The 19,477-nt window shown below is 30.1% G+C and overlaps 1 protein-coding gene across 2 annotated transcripts; it reads right to left on the bottom strand.

Annotated features, from left to right (window-relative positions):
* Window positions 1–2,293: 2,293 nt before the first annotated feature.
* Window positions 2,294–13,753, bottom strand: LOC132944532 (venom protease-like). Of its 2 annotated transcripts, XR_009664465.1 has the most exons (8): window positions 13,462–13,753; window positions 7,650–7,727; window positions 7,369–7,523; window positions 7,150–7,262; window positions 5,059–5,327; window positions 4,276–4,442; window positions 3,058–3,392; window positions 2,294–2,791 (listed from the first exon to the last, which is right to left on the bottom strand). XR_009664465.1 is itself a non-coding variant. In XM_061013931.1 (7 exons), exons 1-7 carry the CDS (start codon window positions 13,559–13,561, stop codon window positions 3,213–3,215), a joined length of 1,062 nt encoding a protein of 353 aa, XP_060869914.1. In that variant the 5' UTR covers window positions 13,562–13,752; the 3' UTR covers window positions 2,294–3,212. The 2 variants fall into 2 exon arrangements, 1 of the variants encoding a protein (XP_060869914.1); XM_061013931.1 differs by having other exon boundaries at window positions 2,294–3,392; window positions 13,462–13,752.
* Window positions 13,754–19,477: the final 5,724 nt, after the last annotated feature.

Raw genomic sequence — 19,477 nt, 5'->3', positions numbered from 1 at the left:
TAATACCACAGTAATACTGTAAGTTTTATTATTCATTTTTCAGAACACATCATTGCATTTAATATATTATTATTATTATAAATTAAAATGGTACCTACATACATTAAATATTAATATTATATATATATTATATTATATTACAAGCTATCTCTGCTGTAAAACAGGTTTTGAGCTATCGAACAAGCATCTTTGAATGCCAAATATTATTATTAAAAAGCCAGGTATAATTGCATTTTAGCTACCACGTGGTTTTTTAATTATTTTTTCAAATCATAATAGGTTTTTTACGAATTAAGAACGATGGTGCAAAAAAAATGACCACGTCCAGGTGGTACTTACATATTATATGAAAATACTATACATTTCAATTAGCTATAACTTTAAAACTAAGTACAACCGCTGAATTCTGACTTTATCATCGTTTTCAGCATGCTGAACTACATTGGTACGTAAAAAAAAATTGCAATAAAATGGTTTTCGGTAAAACAGAAAAGTTCCAGAATCACGGTAAAATAGAGCGTGTAGGTACGAATTTCCACCTATTTATTTTTGTACCCTATGTCTCAATTCGTTTTAATACATATAATATAGTTTTCCGAAATAGTAATAGAAAAATTCGTTATAATAGTGATGCCTAGTGATGCTAAACGATGATGCCTATAGTGCATGCGTATAAACGTAAAATCTCTTTCTTTCGAAGGATATATAACTTCCAAAATAATGATTTGCTCAATTTCTTTTTGTACCATAGTTCTTAATTCGTTGAAATACATGTTTCAAAAAAAAAATCATAGAAATCCAGAGGTAGCAAAAGTACAATAATTGTTCTCTATAAACAATATGAAAACGTTTTTAAATAGTTTTAGTTTATATACAAGTTGTTATGAACTTACAACAAACACGGTGCACAGTCGACATTTATTCAGATTAAATTGTTACAAAATATAAATGTATACTATATTATATCTACGTATTATACAAACAATTTACCATATTTTCTAATCGTATGTAGTCTACGTCTAATGATGATAATGATGATAATAATAATGATAAGTTTATATTGCCAATATAAATTTTCAGTGATACAAGAAAGTAATAGTACAAACTACAAAGTAAGAATGAATTATATTGACTCACTTCTAAAAAGCTAAAAGCTTGTGCTAAGAAGTGAGAGTTTCTTATAACATTATAACATGATGATGATGATGATGATGATGATGATGATAACAATAATAATAATAATGACGAAAAGTTGTTGAGTGACAGAACATATTTTAACATAATATAAAGTGGTAGGTGGCATGAGTGTCGCCTAACTAGTGAACAATATTAGTGCTACCTTGTGGTCGATGGACGTGCCTATCGTACCCCTTGCCCCAAGTCCCGGCCACTTAGTAAATATTTTTTACATAAAGACTTATTATTTGTTGATAACATCGACAAATACGTTTTGATTAGGTACTATAAAAGTATATCCGAATGAAAAATATGTAATTTGTTTATATTTTATAGGCAATATTAATATATACTTAAGTATATAGTATAATTATATGGCTATAATACATGTTATTTTTATTTTGTTAGATTCGCGATGTTTATCAGTAATTCATTTTAGATTCTGAGCGGAGCGAGGAATGTAATGGTTTTACAATGATGTTTATTTCTTTTTCTTTTTTATTCTGTAAACACTATTTCTCCATCTAAACTTGCTCAAAAATATCAAGTATAGCATCTTTTCTGAAAGGTAATGTTCTTGAGCTGGTCTTTAGCTAAGTCATTTTTCGATTTCCGAAAATAAAAGCGGTTAAAGGAGATTTAAATAATTACGGACGACGTTTTCTACCAGAAATATTGCTTCAAAAGAAAAATGACAAGAGATATTTTTTGTTGTATTTAGGATTTTGTGCCTTAAGAAGGTTTAAAGTTCGGAAAATTTTAGCCATTTTCGAGCTATTTATAGACATTTTAATTTTGGGAGTTTTTTTGTTGTGATTCGGTTAAAATATTCGTAAAAACTTGAAATTTGGATTGTTTACTTATATTAGCCTTACCTAGACATGGTAAAATTTTCAAAACATTTGAGCGACTTATGAACTTTTTCTTTTATTTTATATTTTTTTTCATTTTTATATTTCCTAATTACAATTATATAAAATACCTAATTATATAAATCGTTCTTAAGCTGTTCTTAAAACGCTTTGTTTATCACCATAGAAACGAATAAAATTAAATAAAAAAGATTCCCTCGTCCGCTCAGAATCGTTTTTTTATCGAATGCAATCATTGCATTCAAATCGAATACAGTAAAATTACACTATCCTGTCCTAGGCCCGAAGGTGCACCGAAATGCGCTGACCTACTTTTTCAATTACTTTCTTACTCAGTAGGTACTCGATCATGGTTGGTCGAATCGGTAAAAAATAAATATTATCAATACTGATGAAAATACCAAGAGTTGTTGTCTGTTGAGTGGTCATTAAAAGAAAATAATATCATAATAATAATACCACTTTATAAACACCGGGTCAGACACGACGTCAAATAAAAATAAACAGACTAGTGAAAAACATTTAATGAATCAATAGTGAGCTAATGGTCCCTTAAACAAGATTTAGTGGCCCACGATTGGTCCACTAAATTTTTAGTGAACCATTAAATTTAATCAATTATTTATGCAACCTAGCATAAGAATATTATACTTACAGATTACTAGCTGCAATTAGGTTTATTATTCACTATCGAATACAATGTTAAGAAGACGCCACGCATGTGCTATCTCCCTCTTAAAAACCTACAATATGGCAAATTTTACGTAACCAATATTTCATTTGACTATGTTGTTTTAAAATTAGAGCGAATTGACTCATTATAAAATGTTGAGGTAATATTATTGTCTAGAACACCTCGGAAGATTTTATTGATATTATTATTTTTAAGTGAGTTATGATCATTTTCAAAAAAAAAAAAACAAAGAATTTACAGTTTCAAAGAGGCCATAACTTGCTTCTTAATAAAAATATGTATCAATAAAAGCCTCCGAGATGCCCTGTATCTTACCTTAAAATTTTGTAACGGGCCAATTCACTCCAATTCTAGAATTTACAGAGCAAAATGTATTATTGTGAACGCAAAATTTGCGTTTTTGTACGTAATTGTAAAACGTAGTTAACAAGTGCAGGTGTGGCATCCTCTTAATCTATATTATGTTCACTTCAGGCAGACTTTTTGGGCCAAACGATTCGTTCGATCCACGGCAAGAACTTGGACACTCTCGTGTAAACGCCCGGCGAATTCTTCTCGGCGCACAGCTTACCGAACGACGTGACGCCTACTTGCGTGTACATACACAAGTAATTGTCGTGCGCTATTTGAAGCGGACCGCCAGAATCACCCTGTGTGACGAAACCGTAAATAAATAGAGTTAGAGCGGAAGACTATGGATATTATAATAGAGTACTCTGTTATTCCACATCATAGACCAATAATAAAGTAATGGTCTGCGAGAAGATAGAGAGGTACTGCGAATCCGATACTGTTACAAGGAGATAGAGCATATAAAAGAAGATACCATAGGAGAACAAACAATTTGACAAGGAAAAAGTATAGTTTTCATCATGGACTAAGACATTATAATGGACTGGTATCGTCACGATGAAAGGGGTAGAAAGTACAGGACTTGCAAATGTCTGGTATTATAGGACCTCGACTGTAATTAGCGCGAATAGTGGTAATTATTTTAAACTAATGACTAGATATACCATATTATTATCTAGTCCGTAGTTTAAAATTAAAACCACTATTCGCGCTAGTAACAGTTAAGGTCCCATAACACCAGACATTTGAGGTCTACCGAAATTGTCTCGATGCCAGTTCATTATATCCACGGAATAAGATATACTATGGACTGGAAACGAGCAGCTTATCAGTGACATCGAAAGTATGTACGAGAGACAATTGCGGTGGTCCACGATGGTTATTGAGAGTTAACAACCCCCCCCCCCCCCCCCCAATGGCTAATATAATATTTTATATTTTTTAAATATTCCCTGACATTGTCATCAAAACTTATTGATATCTTGTGTATGTTTAAATAATTTTAAATAATTGTGTGAAAGCAATAAAATGTATTACTCAGGAAAGGAACGGAAAAAAAGGAATTATTATTTTTTGGACCCTCTTTAATATATTATCCTGGTTACGCTACTGGTACGAATGCAGTGTAGGTAGTGCTCTTAAAACGCCCAACACGAAACACGATATTATTATGCAACTTACCCCACAAGTGTCTTTTTCACCATTCGCATAGCCGGCGCACATCATGCTTTCTTCGAGTATTCCGTTCGCCAACTGAGTTGCCCCGATCGACGCGTAATTGCTTTTGCAATGATTTGCCGGGATCATGTTCAAAATCACTTTCAACAGATCCGGACTAGGTGGTCCGTCTGCAAAACAGTTTATTTGTAATCATGTTTACGTGACATTATTCTGAAAATGTATCAGGACTCAGGACCGCATTAATAGGTTTAGTGACCCGGGATATAAAATGCATAATGCAGTTTAAACGCCCTTCTTGCTTAGTACTATAAGTACTATATAGATACCCACTTAATTTTTAACATCGATGATGATCATGAAGAGTGGCGTATTTAAGGGGTGTGATCTGGATAATATTATATAATCCCAAGAGCCTTTTATCTTTTTTTTTCATCCAATTTCACCGTGTTTTCATTAATAAGTTCATTAGTGCACCTTACATAGATGTAGTATAACGATTAAAGGTACACGGGAAAGATTGGCGATTATTCATCTGATATGCACCGATTTTTTTTGGATATCACCCCCCAGAAGGAATTTGTAAATTCGCCACTGATGGGGACCGCAGTTTTTAACATTTTGTTTATTAAAATTGTTTTCAATTTAATTAAAAAAGTGTTTTCTCTTTCAAACGTAAAACATTTGTCATATAATTCTAACAACCATGTTCCCCGCCCCTACGGTCCTACCTATTAAGTACGATCCTGGACGATAATCGGTTCAAGCCAAAGAAAATAAACCAACTGAAGTGGATCTGTCCCCAACCAGTTGCTATCACCGTCTGCGAAGGACTCGACTGCAGTTTTGGATCTGCGTTAAGACAAATGGGCCGAACGTACGCCGAAAACTTGACATCCTGGTCTAAACGGAACAGTGCTATATCGTTGTACAATGACGGTGGTTGATAATTCGGGTGCACTACGCGTTTTTCGATTTGGTAGTCCATTGGTCTGGCATTGTCAGTGTCCAACAGATAGTTGAGTTCTCCCAGGCGTGCCCAGCGCACGAAAGTTCTTCAATAATAAATACTAATATAATATAATATTAATGTTTTCACAGCAGAACGAATTCATCAAAATAAATCATTTTTATAGCTTAAATATAAGAGGGTGTAACAGAAAGCCCTGACAATAAAAAACTTTTGTTCTAATCAATTTATTAATTTTTTTTTATTTATTATCATTTACCGATGCTTGCGCTGTATACAGTATAACATTTTTTATTTTCATTTTTTAATACTGAAAATAAAAAGGTTTTAAATCTAATATAAAATTGCCAATTTTTAAATTTGGTTTTTAGAAATAATTTGATTAATAATAATGATTTGATATTTGATTTTTAATTTTACTTAGATCATGTAGTTTTACTTTTTAAATTTTTTTGAATTCACATTATTTATGTTAAATAAAGTTGATTTAGTCGTAAAAATTTTAAATTCAAAAAGTATAAACAATTTTTATATATTATATGAGAATTTTTAAATAAGTAAGTACCTAAGTACCTAAGTACCTACTTGTTAAATGCTACATTTTTTTTTATTAAGTTACCAATTACTTTTCAAATTAATAAGTTAGATAGGTTAATAAGTTATATTACCTACTCCAAAAAAATTTAACATTTTAAAAAATCATAAAAAATTGACCACTTACACAGATGTATTCTAAAAACCATATTTACAAATTGACTATTTTGAATTTTTCAGTATAAAAATTATAATCCAATTTCGATTTTCTTATTTCTGTATTAGGAATTAAAATTTAAAATGTTATAGGTACTATATATTATGTATAGCTTACTCATTTTTCAGATTTTTCTGTTATATACCTGCGTGGTACGTATATTATACAGTAAAGCACGATTTTTCAGTATAAAAATTATAATCCAATTTAGACTTTCTTATTTCAGTATTAGGAATTAAAATTTAAAATGTTATAGGTACTATATATTATGTATAGCTTACTCATTTTTCAGATTTTTCTGTTATATACCTGCGTGGTACGTATATTATACAGTAAAGCACGATTGAGCATATACCTTTTTACCAACACGATTGAGCATAGAATATTTTATGCGATTTTGCCACATTCACGTGACCGAAATTTTGTAATTTATTATTTTCACGTAGTAAGGTTTACTATTACAACAATTATTACCTAACCTATCAGTGTTCGATAGTATTATAGTATTATTATTTATTATAGTATTCTTGACTTATAAACCATGCAGTATTTTTTTAAATTCGTACCATAATATTTTAATTTTATTATTTTCATTACTATTATTATTACTATCAAACAGATTTATAAAATGTGACCATATAATTGAAAAATATATAAAACTCCAATTGCCAATAGGTATATTTAAATAGTAGGTAACTATATTATATCATAAAATTATATATTATTATCAAAACAATGTATTTTATTTCAACCCGACTAGTAAAAAATATGCAGTGCCGCATTTCGAATATTTTATGAAAATAAAAATATGTTATTAGGTTTTCTTGTAGTCTAGATGAATGTGTCATAACTGAGACGTATCTCTTAACATCGTGAAAAAAAATGTTTTTTAAGTAGAAAGATAATTATTTTGAATAATTGTATAATATAAATTATAATATGGTTGATGAACGATATTAAAATATTTATGAAAAATTACCGAATTACTCATAATATTAGTATCTTAATTACCTCCAACCGTAGAATATTATAAAATTCCACAAACCCACTTGAATAATCGTGAAACTCAAATAATGAATGTATTCAGTCATGATGTCACTGGTCTGTCAAAGGAGTGCGCATTTAACATTATGTATTACTATAATATCATACTAACTTGTCATCTAGTTTTTCACAGTGTGCTGCGGACAGGATCCATCTGTTGCTGATCAGTGATCCACCGCAGGCCCATGCGTTACTTTTGGGGTTCTTGTTATAACCCAACAAAGCCTAAACAATACATTTTCAAATAAATGTCTAACCTACTATACTGCATGCCTATCGCCTATCATCAATGTGTTTCGTATTATTATTATTATCATTATTATCACATTACCATGTGTGGAAATTCTTTTGGATCAGCCCTCGTGCCGTTAACGATTAAGGTTAAGACATCGTGACAATCTTTAACTTTGATAATGTTGTCGTGACCCACTAATAATACTGGATCCTTTATATAACTGTAAATCAATTTCGAATACTCGCTGCACACTTATTCGAAATTAAAACAATAATAACATTGAAAATAACAATTAATATAATTTATTTTTATTTTTGGATTATCTATAGCTTTTATTATAATAAATATTATAGTTACAGTATAATATTAACGCTTACTTTCAGCGGCCGAATAATATGTTTCCGTGGCTTTGGATTGATCATCTGACGGGAAAAAAATTTTACTGGTGACATTATCTGTAAGCGGATAATAAACGATAAAAATCAATATGAGTCACAATATGAGTTGCAAAATTGCTGTGGCAAAACATTTTTTTCATAATTTTCTAGTCATATTAGTTATAAGGCTGAACCGTTGAACCTAGTTGAACTACATTTTTGTCAATTGATACGAAGATAACTGTGCAGTATTATATAATCATAGCATTGGCGTAATTCCATTCATTGGGTGCAATAGTGCAAGACTTTCATTGGCACGTATTTAGGGGGGGGGAGGGCCAAGTGTTCCATGTCACCAAGGATGACAGATTTTTCGGAATCAAAATTCGTACGAGTAGTTTTTAAATTATTTAACTTTGTGTTCTAATATGATAAAAGTTCCATATTAATGGGTTTATAATATATGGGGGCAGGGGGTAAAAAATATTACGTCTATTTTATATTTTTGTAAAACCATTTTTTACCTACTATCCTTGTTACAAACTTTTTATTAACTAAAAAACTGGCAAACTGCATCGAAATTTTCAAAAAAACTATCCACTAAATAATTTATAATTGAAAGAGGTGCGTACTACAAGTACATTAAGTCGTACAAAAAAACTCAAGAATTTAAAAACATTTATTTAAAAATTCCATAAACAATTTAAATTTTAAAATGATTATTATTTTGATATAAATTATCGATATCAATGTATACATTTTGAAGGTATATCGTTAAATAATATATTTGACTTCTATATCACTTTTGATTTCTTAAATGATATTTAACGATTTGTATATAGATATTTAAAATCGATTTCAAACCCTGCCTGCTGCAGGTTCTAGCTAGGTTCTGCCAGGTCTCAGGATCAAATCTTTTTACCTATTCTAGCCGGAATAACAGTCTCCAAATTTTCGCCTCTAACACGCCCGATTTGGTTGTTCGAAATTATCAATGTTTCGTAGGTACCGAGGTTTCCCCATAATGGATATTAAGATTATAATAGATCTTCGTTGGTTAATAATAATTCATTATGGTTAAGTCAACTTTCCCGTTATTATTTGTACACATTATTTACACTTTTCCATAAAAAAAAGCCACCTTGCGCCAATATTCACGTGTACCTATTGAATGTATCATCATATTATAATATGTCTATATGTTTAAACAAATAAGTAAATAATAAACATATGTTGTACCATACATTATACCGTATAAGGGAATACGACACACGCATTGTCTTAACGTTCTCAAGGTAACGATTGTTTTTTTTTTATGTTGTATTGTTTCGTATTTGATCATAATACGTAGGTAGGTATGTAAAGCATCAAAAATATAAATTTATTAATAATTAATAATTATTATTTGCCGCTAATATAATAACCAACTAATCCACCAGCAACGCCATGACCGTAAATTCCGAAAAACCATTCGATGATTTCGGCTGTCTGGAATTGTTATTGTTTTACTACGACATCAGCAAAACCATCGTATTCTGGACGAATGTTTTCTTGATCTCTTCCACCTTTATTGACGGTAATCTGTAGCTCAATATTATGAAATGGGTGATTGTAAATTCCCCCGATTTATTTTCAGTATATTATACGTATAGCGCAAATGTCAATCAAATATATTATAATATATACCTAGTTAAAAAAAATTTTTAAAAATATTGAATAGAACCAAAGTTATTTAATGTTAGATCTTTGCCTGTTACATCCAGTATACTATTATAATATGTTAGTATACTTATGTTACTTAATAGTTGTAGGTAGGTACCTACTTAATAATAACTAATAAGTATAATATCACGCTGTACAGGCCTTTGTCTCCGTCCCCTCATGTCCACATACATGAAAATCCCGAGCTTTTGATCGGAAATAATCAACGTGCTTATCTGTTATTATGTACAATATATTTAAGTGTAAACTATTATTTTTGAAAAGAATATCGTAGGTAGTTTTATTGGACTGTCATACAAATCGGTCGTTTTTAATCATTTAAGGAAACAATTTTCCAGGAAGTTTCGGTAAGTCGTGTTTCGCCGTGAGTAAAAACGCCGAAATGGCGGTCCGACGAATCTGTTCTGTGTTCCGGATGAAACCATTGGACATGAAACACTTCCAGGAGGATACGATGCTAATGCGCCAACAGCGTAACCGCGAAAAGAATCGCATCGAAAAATTCGAGTGGCTGAAACGTAAAATGATCGAAGAGGAGATACAAAACAAACGAGACGAACATTTCATGATTTACGGTAATTTCCACGCTGCATCGTACCTACACTTTCCCGGGTGAAGCGGGTGATATGGAAATGGGCAATAATATTAATAAGTAATAACTTTAATATTATTATAACCGATGATAGTTGTTCGTTATGTTATCGAGGCTGCAGGACATATTATTTTAAACGATTACAACCAATGGACAGGTTACTCGTTATTGGATTAACTCGATGTAGGTGCTCAATGCTCATATATATAGATATAGGTAGTTATATAGGTATTTTCGGAGGACTTGTGCTGGTGCGGGTACGCCATAAGTGGAGATTTGGTAAAATTTTAGGAGGCTTATACTTTTTATTATTTTAACATAACTACGTTGAATTTGTTTTTTTTTTATACACATCGCAATTTATATCCGCGTATAGTGCAGGTAATGATGGTAGTGATGTTGCAAAAGACTTGGTTAATTCGCCTGCCTTACAAGTTTCATGTCGCCTTACTGCGTCCCGCTAAGTACATCGTACCTTTTAGATAGCCCCAAGTGTGCCCGCGATAATAACGCTAATAATTTTGGTATATCCACGCGATTAGTACATCCGTAATAATTCTAATCGATAGTATAATAACTATGATGGTGCTATTAAATTTAGATCAGTCAGTGGAAAAAAATAATAATTCATTAAAGATAATATAATATAAATTACTCTCAATAACCGCTCAATAAACCATCATAGGTATATTATTGGAAACACAAAAATTAATTTTCATATATAATTTGTCCATACTATTGATGCCCCTTAAGGCCATTAACGACTAACGTTTATCTAATCGCTTCTCCGATATTATAGATAGGTTGGTTGAAGCGTTAGATTTTGTACTGGGCACGAAATCCAGACATCGTCAACGATACTGCGGCGACCGCGGCGAAGAAGCGGAAGCGGACTCGATGCCGTTCGCCAAACCTACTACTAAAGATCTCAGATCGTTCCGAAATCTAAACACAGTTGTTGTAGACGCGTTGGGCACATCAGCAGAGCAATTAATTTGCCAAAAATGCTTACTTGAGATGTAGTAAAAAAAAAAGCAGTGTTATATATAATTTATAATATATATGTCATTGCGGATTGTATATACAAAACGTTTACCCGTAAAATATTCTCATAATTATTATTATTGCACATAAAAATACTTAAGCTACTTAGGTACTCCTTTCAACCCGCATCTATGTCGTGTGTTTCCTAATGAAACTCTATATGTATTTAAAGCCTATTATATACTATAATATGTGTATGAATATATTATTATAATGAGTTGTTATAGTTGTTTTTAGATTCTGAGCGAAGCGATGAATGTATTGATTTTACAATGTGTGTTTTTTTTTTTAAATTTTTGTGTCTGTCATCACCGTTTAGGACAGTAAAAAGGCTTGGATTTTCTTCAACAGTAACTTTTCTGATAGGAAAGTGAATCTAGTTGGTACTTTGGGGGGTCAAAAGTAAAAATTTCCCAGTAGTTTTCAAAAGCGACGTGAAAAACAAAAGAAAAATTAAGGGGAAAACGGGAAATTTTACGCAAAATCTGTTTTCGAGAAATCGATTTTGGTTTTTGGTGCAACTCTAAAACAAATTACTGTAGGTATATGAAATTTTTTACTGAATGTTTATATTAGCATTTTATATACACTATAACATTTTCCAAATATTTTAAATTATTTTGAGCTGTTTACAGACATTTTCAGTTTCCATTTTTTTAATTTTGTTTTTCTATAAATATCAATAAAATTTTATCTGTTGGGTAAAAAAGCTTGAACATTTAATAGAAGGCTCCTAGGTTATTGTTTCAAAGGCAGATGAAAAAAATTAAAAATCCTTATTCACAGTTTTTATTTATAAGCATTTAAAGTTCAAATATTGACAAAATACGGAAAATACACGAAAATTAGCAAATTATTTTGAGTTGAGAATTCATAAAAAATTTTCTTTTTAAAATCTGAGATTTGAAAATGTAATACAAGATTATCCATAAGTTTGTCTACCTTTATCAAAAAAAAAGTGTCTACAAGAAAGTCAAATTAAAGTTTTATGAGCATTTGAAATTCATAATTTTACAACATTTGATCTTCACTCGATTTCTCGTGTAACGATTTTCTTATTCTTGTTGTAATTAAAAAACGTATGACTGTAGATACTTGAAAATTTCACCGAATGTTTGTATTAGCATTTTTCTATACACGATTAAATTTTAAAAATAAATTGACTCTTTTTGAGCTGTTTACGGACATTGTCAGTTTTCAATTTTTTTAGTTTTTTTTTCTATAAATAATAAAATATTATTTGTTGGGTAAAAGAGCGTGAAAATTTAATATAAGGCTCTTGACATATCGTTCTAATAGCAGTTGAAAAATATTAAAAATACATAGGCACAATTTTTTTTATAAGCATTTAAGTTCAAATTTTGACAAAATTTATCAAATTTATAATTTAATAATTATTTTGTAGTTGAAAATTTATAAAATGTTTAATTTTTATAGCTAAGGATTAAAAATTTGAAAACAAGGCTTCACGCAAATAGGTTATATACATATAAATTACTTTATTCACAATAATATCATCAAATATACTTGGTAATATCATAAGCTGACTGACCGTTTTCGCTCAGAATAGTACAATTTAACACCATCCATTCCAGTGACCCACTTGTAACCTATTGTACAGTAGAGCGACATCCATTTACCAACCTTTTTTTTTATATGCATTTAAAGTTCAAATTTTGACAAAATTCATTAATATTTTGAAAATTTACATACTATTATTCAGTAAGAAATCCATAAAAGTTTTTCCTTTCATAGCTTACATTGACATTTTGATAAAAGATTCCCCACAAGTTTTCTACATTAAACAAAATAATTTATTTAACGGAATATAATATCAGTTTTACTATCAAATTTTGATTATTTACACAAGTATGCTCGGAGGACCCAACGTCTCCGCTCTAAATCGTATATTATTATTATATTATATTATATTATGAAAATAAAACAATTATTTACCTTGTAAGTGTAATACAAACGATTAAATAGGTATAAGTAATAATGTTGAAGTTAGAAATAAACTTTGCAATATTGATTATTTTGAATTGATGTTTGGGGGGAGTGGGAAAAGCCACTACGGGCTACGGGTTATTGAGGTGAGCATACATAATTTTAGAACCCCCTTATTTAGCTCCAGTGGTGCCTATGGCGTCGGCGCGAGCGTACTTTAAAAAATGAACAACGCTAAAGCAGGGCAACGAATAGCAAAGACAAAGTTAAGGAGTAGTGTTGAGCTACCCGTACTCGCCTATATCAGCTAAGGACCGTGTACCTATAGGCATATAGTTTGAGTTGATTAGATATTATACAGCGGAATTGTAATTATTTATATTGGTAGAGCATGGAGGTAAGTTTAAGGTTAGACTATGGTCGTAAGCACAAACAATTCAAATCACCGTCGTGGCGACGGATGCCATCAATATTTTTGTTAAATAATTCACAAAATTATAAGCTTACCTTTATTTTGCGGCACACAGCGTCCCAAACGCGCAGTACAAATAATTATAATTAACAGCATTAAATAATATACACATTGTAAACTTGCAACACTCTTCATTTCACATGAAACTATTAGAATTAATATTTTAGTACCTATCCGCTATAATTTACAGTACTATTATCGTCTAATTTCCGGGAGTGTATAATAATATGGCCGACGTTAGGTTTGAGAAACACCGCAAGTAGACAGTTATAATACTGAACAATGAACATTTAGATTTGTTGTTTTGGTAGCCGGTGGTCACAATCATAACATAATCATAAATTCGGAATGCGTATTTATCATGGCTAAATATATAGGTATGATCGCATCGAGACGCATTTTCGTTACGGGCTGCGCACGTACAATTATTGCATGTTTTAGCATGGAAAGGAATCTCAGCTGACAGTGATTTTTGGATTTATTTAGCCAAGAAATTGATATTTTGTATGGTTTTGTTAGCAAATAAATCGAAATGATAATATTCACTTCCGGTGGCGGCCATGACACCTGCGTATCACAAAGTTGCGATCATACCTATATATTTAGCCATGGTATTTATATTGTACACAATGTTATGGACGAAAATTTAAAATCACAGTTCTCACTTCCCACTTCCACTACACGCGTGACCTTCTCTGCAGTCTTATAATATCGGTAGGTAAACATACCTATTGTGTAAGCTATTAAATGTTGTACCTACCTATATTGAATGGGAGTACCTATATAAAATCCTTACTCTTTGCTCCTCTGATGACCAACTCTTATTCTATTAGTATTAACTATTAATGAAATAATGTAACATGTGTTATAATATTTGTGCTAAAGACTCTTCGGTAGTTTAGTATAAGCGTATAATATTATATTATTGTCTAATACCTATATAACAGACTATTAATTTTAAAAAATGTTCGGACACAACAATTTTGACTATACCTATAGACGAAATATCAATATGTAATAGGTTAATACCTATATAAAGATATATTATAAATATATTATATTGCACTACCTACTTCGGTAAGTACCTATAGTAATACATAAACATAATATAATACGTTGGAACTTGGACCGGTGGGGAGGGGGGTGATTTAATTACAACATTATGTCAATATTAGTTAGGTTTCCCGGATATTATTTGGACGACAAAATAGAGAAGAGTTTAGGCTTAGAATCTTTGAGAACTTACTCATAGGTAAGCTCATAATGAATATGTTTGAGTTGTAACATAAATATATTATAATAATATGCAACTTGTACACATATAAGTACAAGCGGAAAGCTCGTAAGTGGTAGGTACGCTAAGAAAATTTGAAATCGTGTAAATGAAAGGTATATGCGGAATCCTGTAATGTGGAATCGTAAATTGCCGGTAGGTGGTACGCATATAAAATGATCGAGAACCGCTGGTATAACGTATTACCATTATGCTGGTAGGTATACCAGACACCCAAACCCCCCTCACCGTAATTACACCACTGTGCGATTAGCGTGGATAATTAATTTTAAGTTTCCCGATGAATTTTGTTGGTCTGTTTTAAATTAAATTTGCGAATGTATATACCTACTGTTTAGCGTCAAAAGCTTATAACTGCGGTCGGTAACCGGGCATTTATCAAATCTATTTTTAAGATGGGATGGGTGAAATATTTTATCGCAACTACATTTATAAATTATATCAAAGTTGATCTGCATCGAAGATGAAGTAAATTTGCAAACATAGCGGGGTTTGGACTGATAGCAGTACAGAAAGATATCAATGCGATGGTAATAATCTGCCCCCCCCCCCCCCATTTTAATATGCCACTTACACTGTAAGTGAGTTAGTGAGATAACTTTTTTAATTATTTTAAATCATTAAAATCAGTAAAAGTCTGTGTGTAGGAAATTGAAAAATATTTAAATATTTTTGTATGTTATCACCATCAATTAGAATATAATTTATGTAACAAAAATAGTTTATAAGAATATTCAAGGTTTTTAAAAAACAAATTTTATTATGTTTAGAAAATAATATTGGGCTTGTTAAATAAATTGTTACACTTATAATATAATATTATATGTATATTATAATTATGTATGTAGATCCTTTTAGTTATATTTATTTTAAGGAAAAATAACTATCTAATTCTTTAAAATCCGATTTATGATTATATAATAATCAGTTTAATAACTTTAATTTTCTAATACCGTCCAACGGGCCAACTTGGGGCGTGTGTTTAACATGGGGGCCAAAAATATTATCTTTTAGTTTTATCTCATAACGGTCCTCTTTTCAATTAATTAATGTGATACAAATATTCTATTGTTATCTTAACAATATTTAAAATCACTTTGGTAGTGTTGCAGCATCAAATTTTAAACGAAAGTATTAATTTTTAGTTTAATATCTATTGTTTTTGAAAAGGTACGAAAACTTACACTAATACTCATTGAATTAGACGTTTTACATAAAAATTGATAATAAAGAATATGTTCGGATGTGTGTTAAATTTACTAATCTATATTATAAAATATTATAATTTGGCATACATTTAAGTAAATTACGTTTTACTTATTTAGTCCAAGTAGTCCAACTTGGGCCACTGTTATTCAACCCTGATTTAATTAATGTTGTTAACTTAATATTGTAATACCTACTTATTTAATTGGTAAACAAGAAAGTTACCGACCTATTATTTAATATCTGACAAAAATGTTATTATTTTTTTATTATAATAAGTACCTACTTATTTAATTGGTCAACAAGAATGTTCTTATTTTTTTTTATATGTTAATATAATATACTCACCAGGTACAAAATATATTTGTTAAATTCAGAAAATTGTCTATTACTTTTTAAAAATTTAACATAATGCCCAAAGTTAAATAAAAAGTAAAATAAAAAAAAAAACCATAAGAAGGAAATAGTTAGTATGATTCAAATGCAACAGATATCAATACATCAAACCTTAATTTTAAAAAAAAATGTTACATTGAAAATATGTCTAGATTAATTAATCTTAAAGTTATTTACAATAGAATTTCAAAACTGCCACAAGTTCGGCAGTTTGACGGTATTATAATATATTTTAGACTTAAAATAAACATCAATACATATTTATAATATGCTATAGTACCTATACCTATATAATTATATAATATTATGACAATATTCTATAAATTACGATGCTCTTACTAGTTAACTTTTCAGTAGGTATTACAATATAAACAATATTATAATTTCAATAAACACAGCATAGAATAATTTATATATTCTATGTACCTGCATGTTTAGTTATTTTATACTAAAGCAGTTAAATAATAATAAGTAACGCGTACCTAATTACTTTGAATTGACCAATTATCATTTCTTCTTTTTTTTTATAACGAACTTATCCATAGTATAGAAATAAAATAAGTAGGTAGGTAATTAACTTAAGTTAACAGAATAGGTAACTAGTAAATTAAAATATTAAATGATTATTGTTTGTTATTTCTATAAAACTAAAAACACGTTATAAAACTTGGGACACACTTTGATTTTCAGGGGACACAGTATTTTAGCCCCTGAGATAAAGTAATAACTAATAACATTGATGTAAAAATTAAAAAGGACAATTAATATGAAATGCGTACGCAGAGCCGTGGAAATACCCGTCCGCAACTGTCAGCGGAAGTGTACACGTCGTGTCCAAAGTAAATCCGGCGAGTGCGTACGATTTCTATTCTGACCATTCTGTTCCAATTGCGTCCGATGCGGGGAAATACAAGCTGTTTTGTTTTTCGACGCATCGGACGCATTTACTTTGGACACTGCCGGTTAGATTAATGTACTCTCCGGTTAGTGACATAATAAAGTATGGTAAATGACATCGTTTTCTTGCAATATTATGTAAATAGTTATTTAAAACTTAATCTTAAAAAGGGCACTATTAATTATTGTAATTTATTGTTATATAATTTTAAATTAACAACTCTATATTATTTCAAATATGTACTGCATAAAATTATGTACTACATAAAATGTTACTTAGGTACTACTGATTTAATCGTTTTCAGATTATTTATTAAATTACATGTTCGTAGGTTTATAAAAGTCATTATATTTAACAAATGCCTTTTTATAAACTGAACTTTTTTATAAATATCACCATGGCCACTAGATAAATGATTTGTGATGTACGATTTTATAATAATATAATTATGGACGTTTTCTACCAGAAATATTTCTTCAAATAAAAAATGGCAAGAGATATTTTTTGTTGTAATTCGGTTAAAAACATTCGTAAAAACTTGAAATTTGGGTTGTTTACTTATATTAACCTTACCTAGACATGGTAAAATTTTCAAAACATTTGAGCGACTTATGAGCTTTTTCTTTTATTTTATATTTTTTTTCATTTTTATGATATTTCCTAATTATAAATTATAATTATAATTATATAAATCGTTCTTAAGCTGTTCTTAAAACGCTTTGTTTATCACCATAGAAACGAATAAAATTAAATAAAAAAGATTCCCTCGTCCGCTCAGAATCGTTTTTTATCGAATGCAATCATTACATTCAAATCGAATACAGAAAAATTACACTATCCTGTCCTAGGCCCGAAGAGACGATGGACAAACATCCACCACCGAAATGCGCTAACCTACTTTTTATAGTTCAAGATATCAAATAGACAACCGGGTTGTTATTATTTTGGAAATTTATAAAATGTAGAATATAGAATGTAGATATTTTAGTACTTATATATATTTAATCCATAAGTTATATAATCCATGATAAAGTAAATTTCTTTATCATGTTATAATCGTTATATTACAATTTACAGTAGGTACATAATCACATTTTTGTTTCATTGTATTTTTTCCGTATCTACCTAGTCACCTAGATAATATTAAGTATGGTAGTAACAAATATTGAAATATTAAAAATGAAAAATGTATAATATTGTTATGTTGTAAATAAAATATTGATCTTTTACATAATGCTTTTTATATTGAAAGTAGCAATGGATAACTAATTTAGATTTGTTAATAAACAATGCATACATGTCATAATTATCAATATTATTTTAAGCCTGAAACTTGGAAGTATTGACCACAGATTTTAGCTTTAAATACACCATTAAGAGATGGTTTTCAACTATTACTCGATTAGTTTAAAATTTAAAATCGTTTCAATTATTCGTGGTAAATAAATTATTGGTCTAGTATATTGCAAAAGGTTTTGTAAATGTTAGTCCTCACAATACTGTGTGAGTGTGCTTGATTTTTCGTAAAAAAATACTAATTCTAGTAATCTCCCTAAGATGGGCGTATTTTGTTAATTTTCCCCAGGTGTTAAAAAGCTAAGATCCGGCCCTGTTAATGAGGAATATTTTTGGAGGGACTAAATAGTAGTAGGGGGGCTTAGCCCCCCTAGTGGCGGCACTGGTGAGAAGTATTATACATTATGTTACTTTTCTGTCCTATCTTCTGATAAACTGCAATTGAAATTTGAATACGTATTGTATATTTGTATAGTATACTAGCTGATCCCGTGCACTTCGTTACCCGTTAAAATTCGCAGCAGTATATTATTTGTAGCATTTCGGGTTTTTCTACCTAAATTGCTTCGTTGTATAGGAGGCATATCAAATATAAATTATTGTGTCACATGCGATAATTAGTGATCATAGATAACTCTGCACAAAACACGATATACGAATTTAATTTAATTTAATTCGCATTGTAAATTGTTCATCTGCCAAATCATTATAATTTTAATCGTTCATTAACAGAGAGCTCACAAATAATCGACCACCATAGATGATGTTCTTGATCAGTGATTACATTGCCATGGAGACGATCAATATTATAGTAAGAGCTGTTTTAAAAAGAAAAGGGATGTTTTTAGGGTCTTCCCAGCAATTATTCGAATTTTTCTCGCTGTAAAAACCATCCTTGTACTTCAACGAACATTAAAAAAAATAATTGGCCAAATTGGTCCAGGCGTTGTTGAGTTATGCG

This window comes from Metopolophium dirhodum, chromosome 5 (genome assembly GCF_019925205.1).
Source record: "Metopolophium dirhodum isolate CAU chromosome 5, ASM1992520v1, whole genome shotgun sequence".
Classification (NCBI taxonomy): Eukaryota; Metazoa; Arthropoda; class Insecta; order Hemiptera; family Aphididae; genus Metopolophium; species Metopolophium dirhodum.
The sequence above is the reverse complement of the archived record's forward strand: the minus strand, read 5'-3'. Positions and strand labels throughout refer to the sequence as shown.

Bases quoted from the DNA above. Each gene is read 5' to 3' on its own strand.
- LOC132944532 (XM_061013931.1), bottom strand. From the start codon at position 13,561: ATGAAGAGTGTTGCAAGTTTACAATGTGTATATTATTTAATGCTGTTA. The intron at 5,328-7,149 runs GTTAGTATGATA...TTATTATTGAAG, and splicing joins TGTGAAAAACTAGATGACAA to AACTTTCGTGCGCTGGGCAC. The intron at 3,393-4,275 runs GTAAGTTGCATA...TTCGTCACACAG, and splicing joins GTGAAAAAGACACTTGTGGG to GGTGATTCTGGCGGTCCGCT.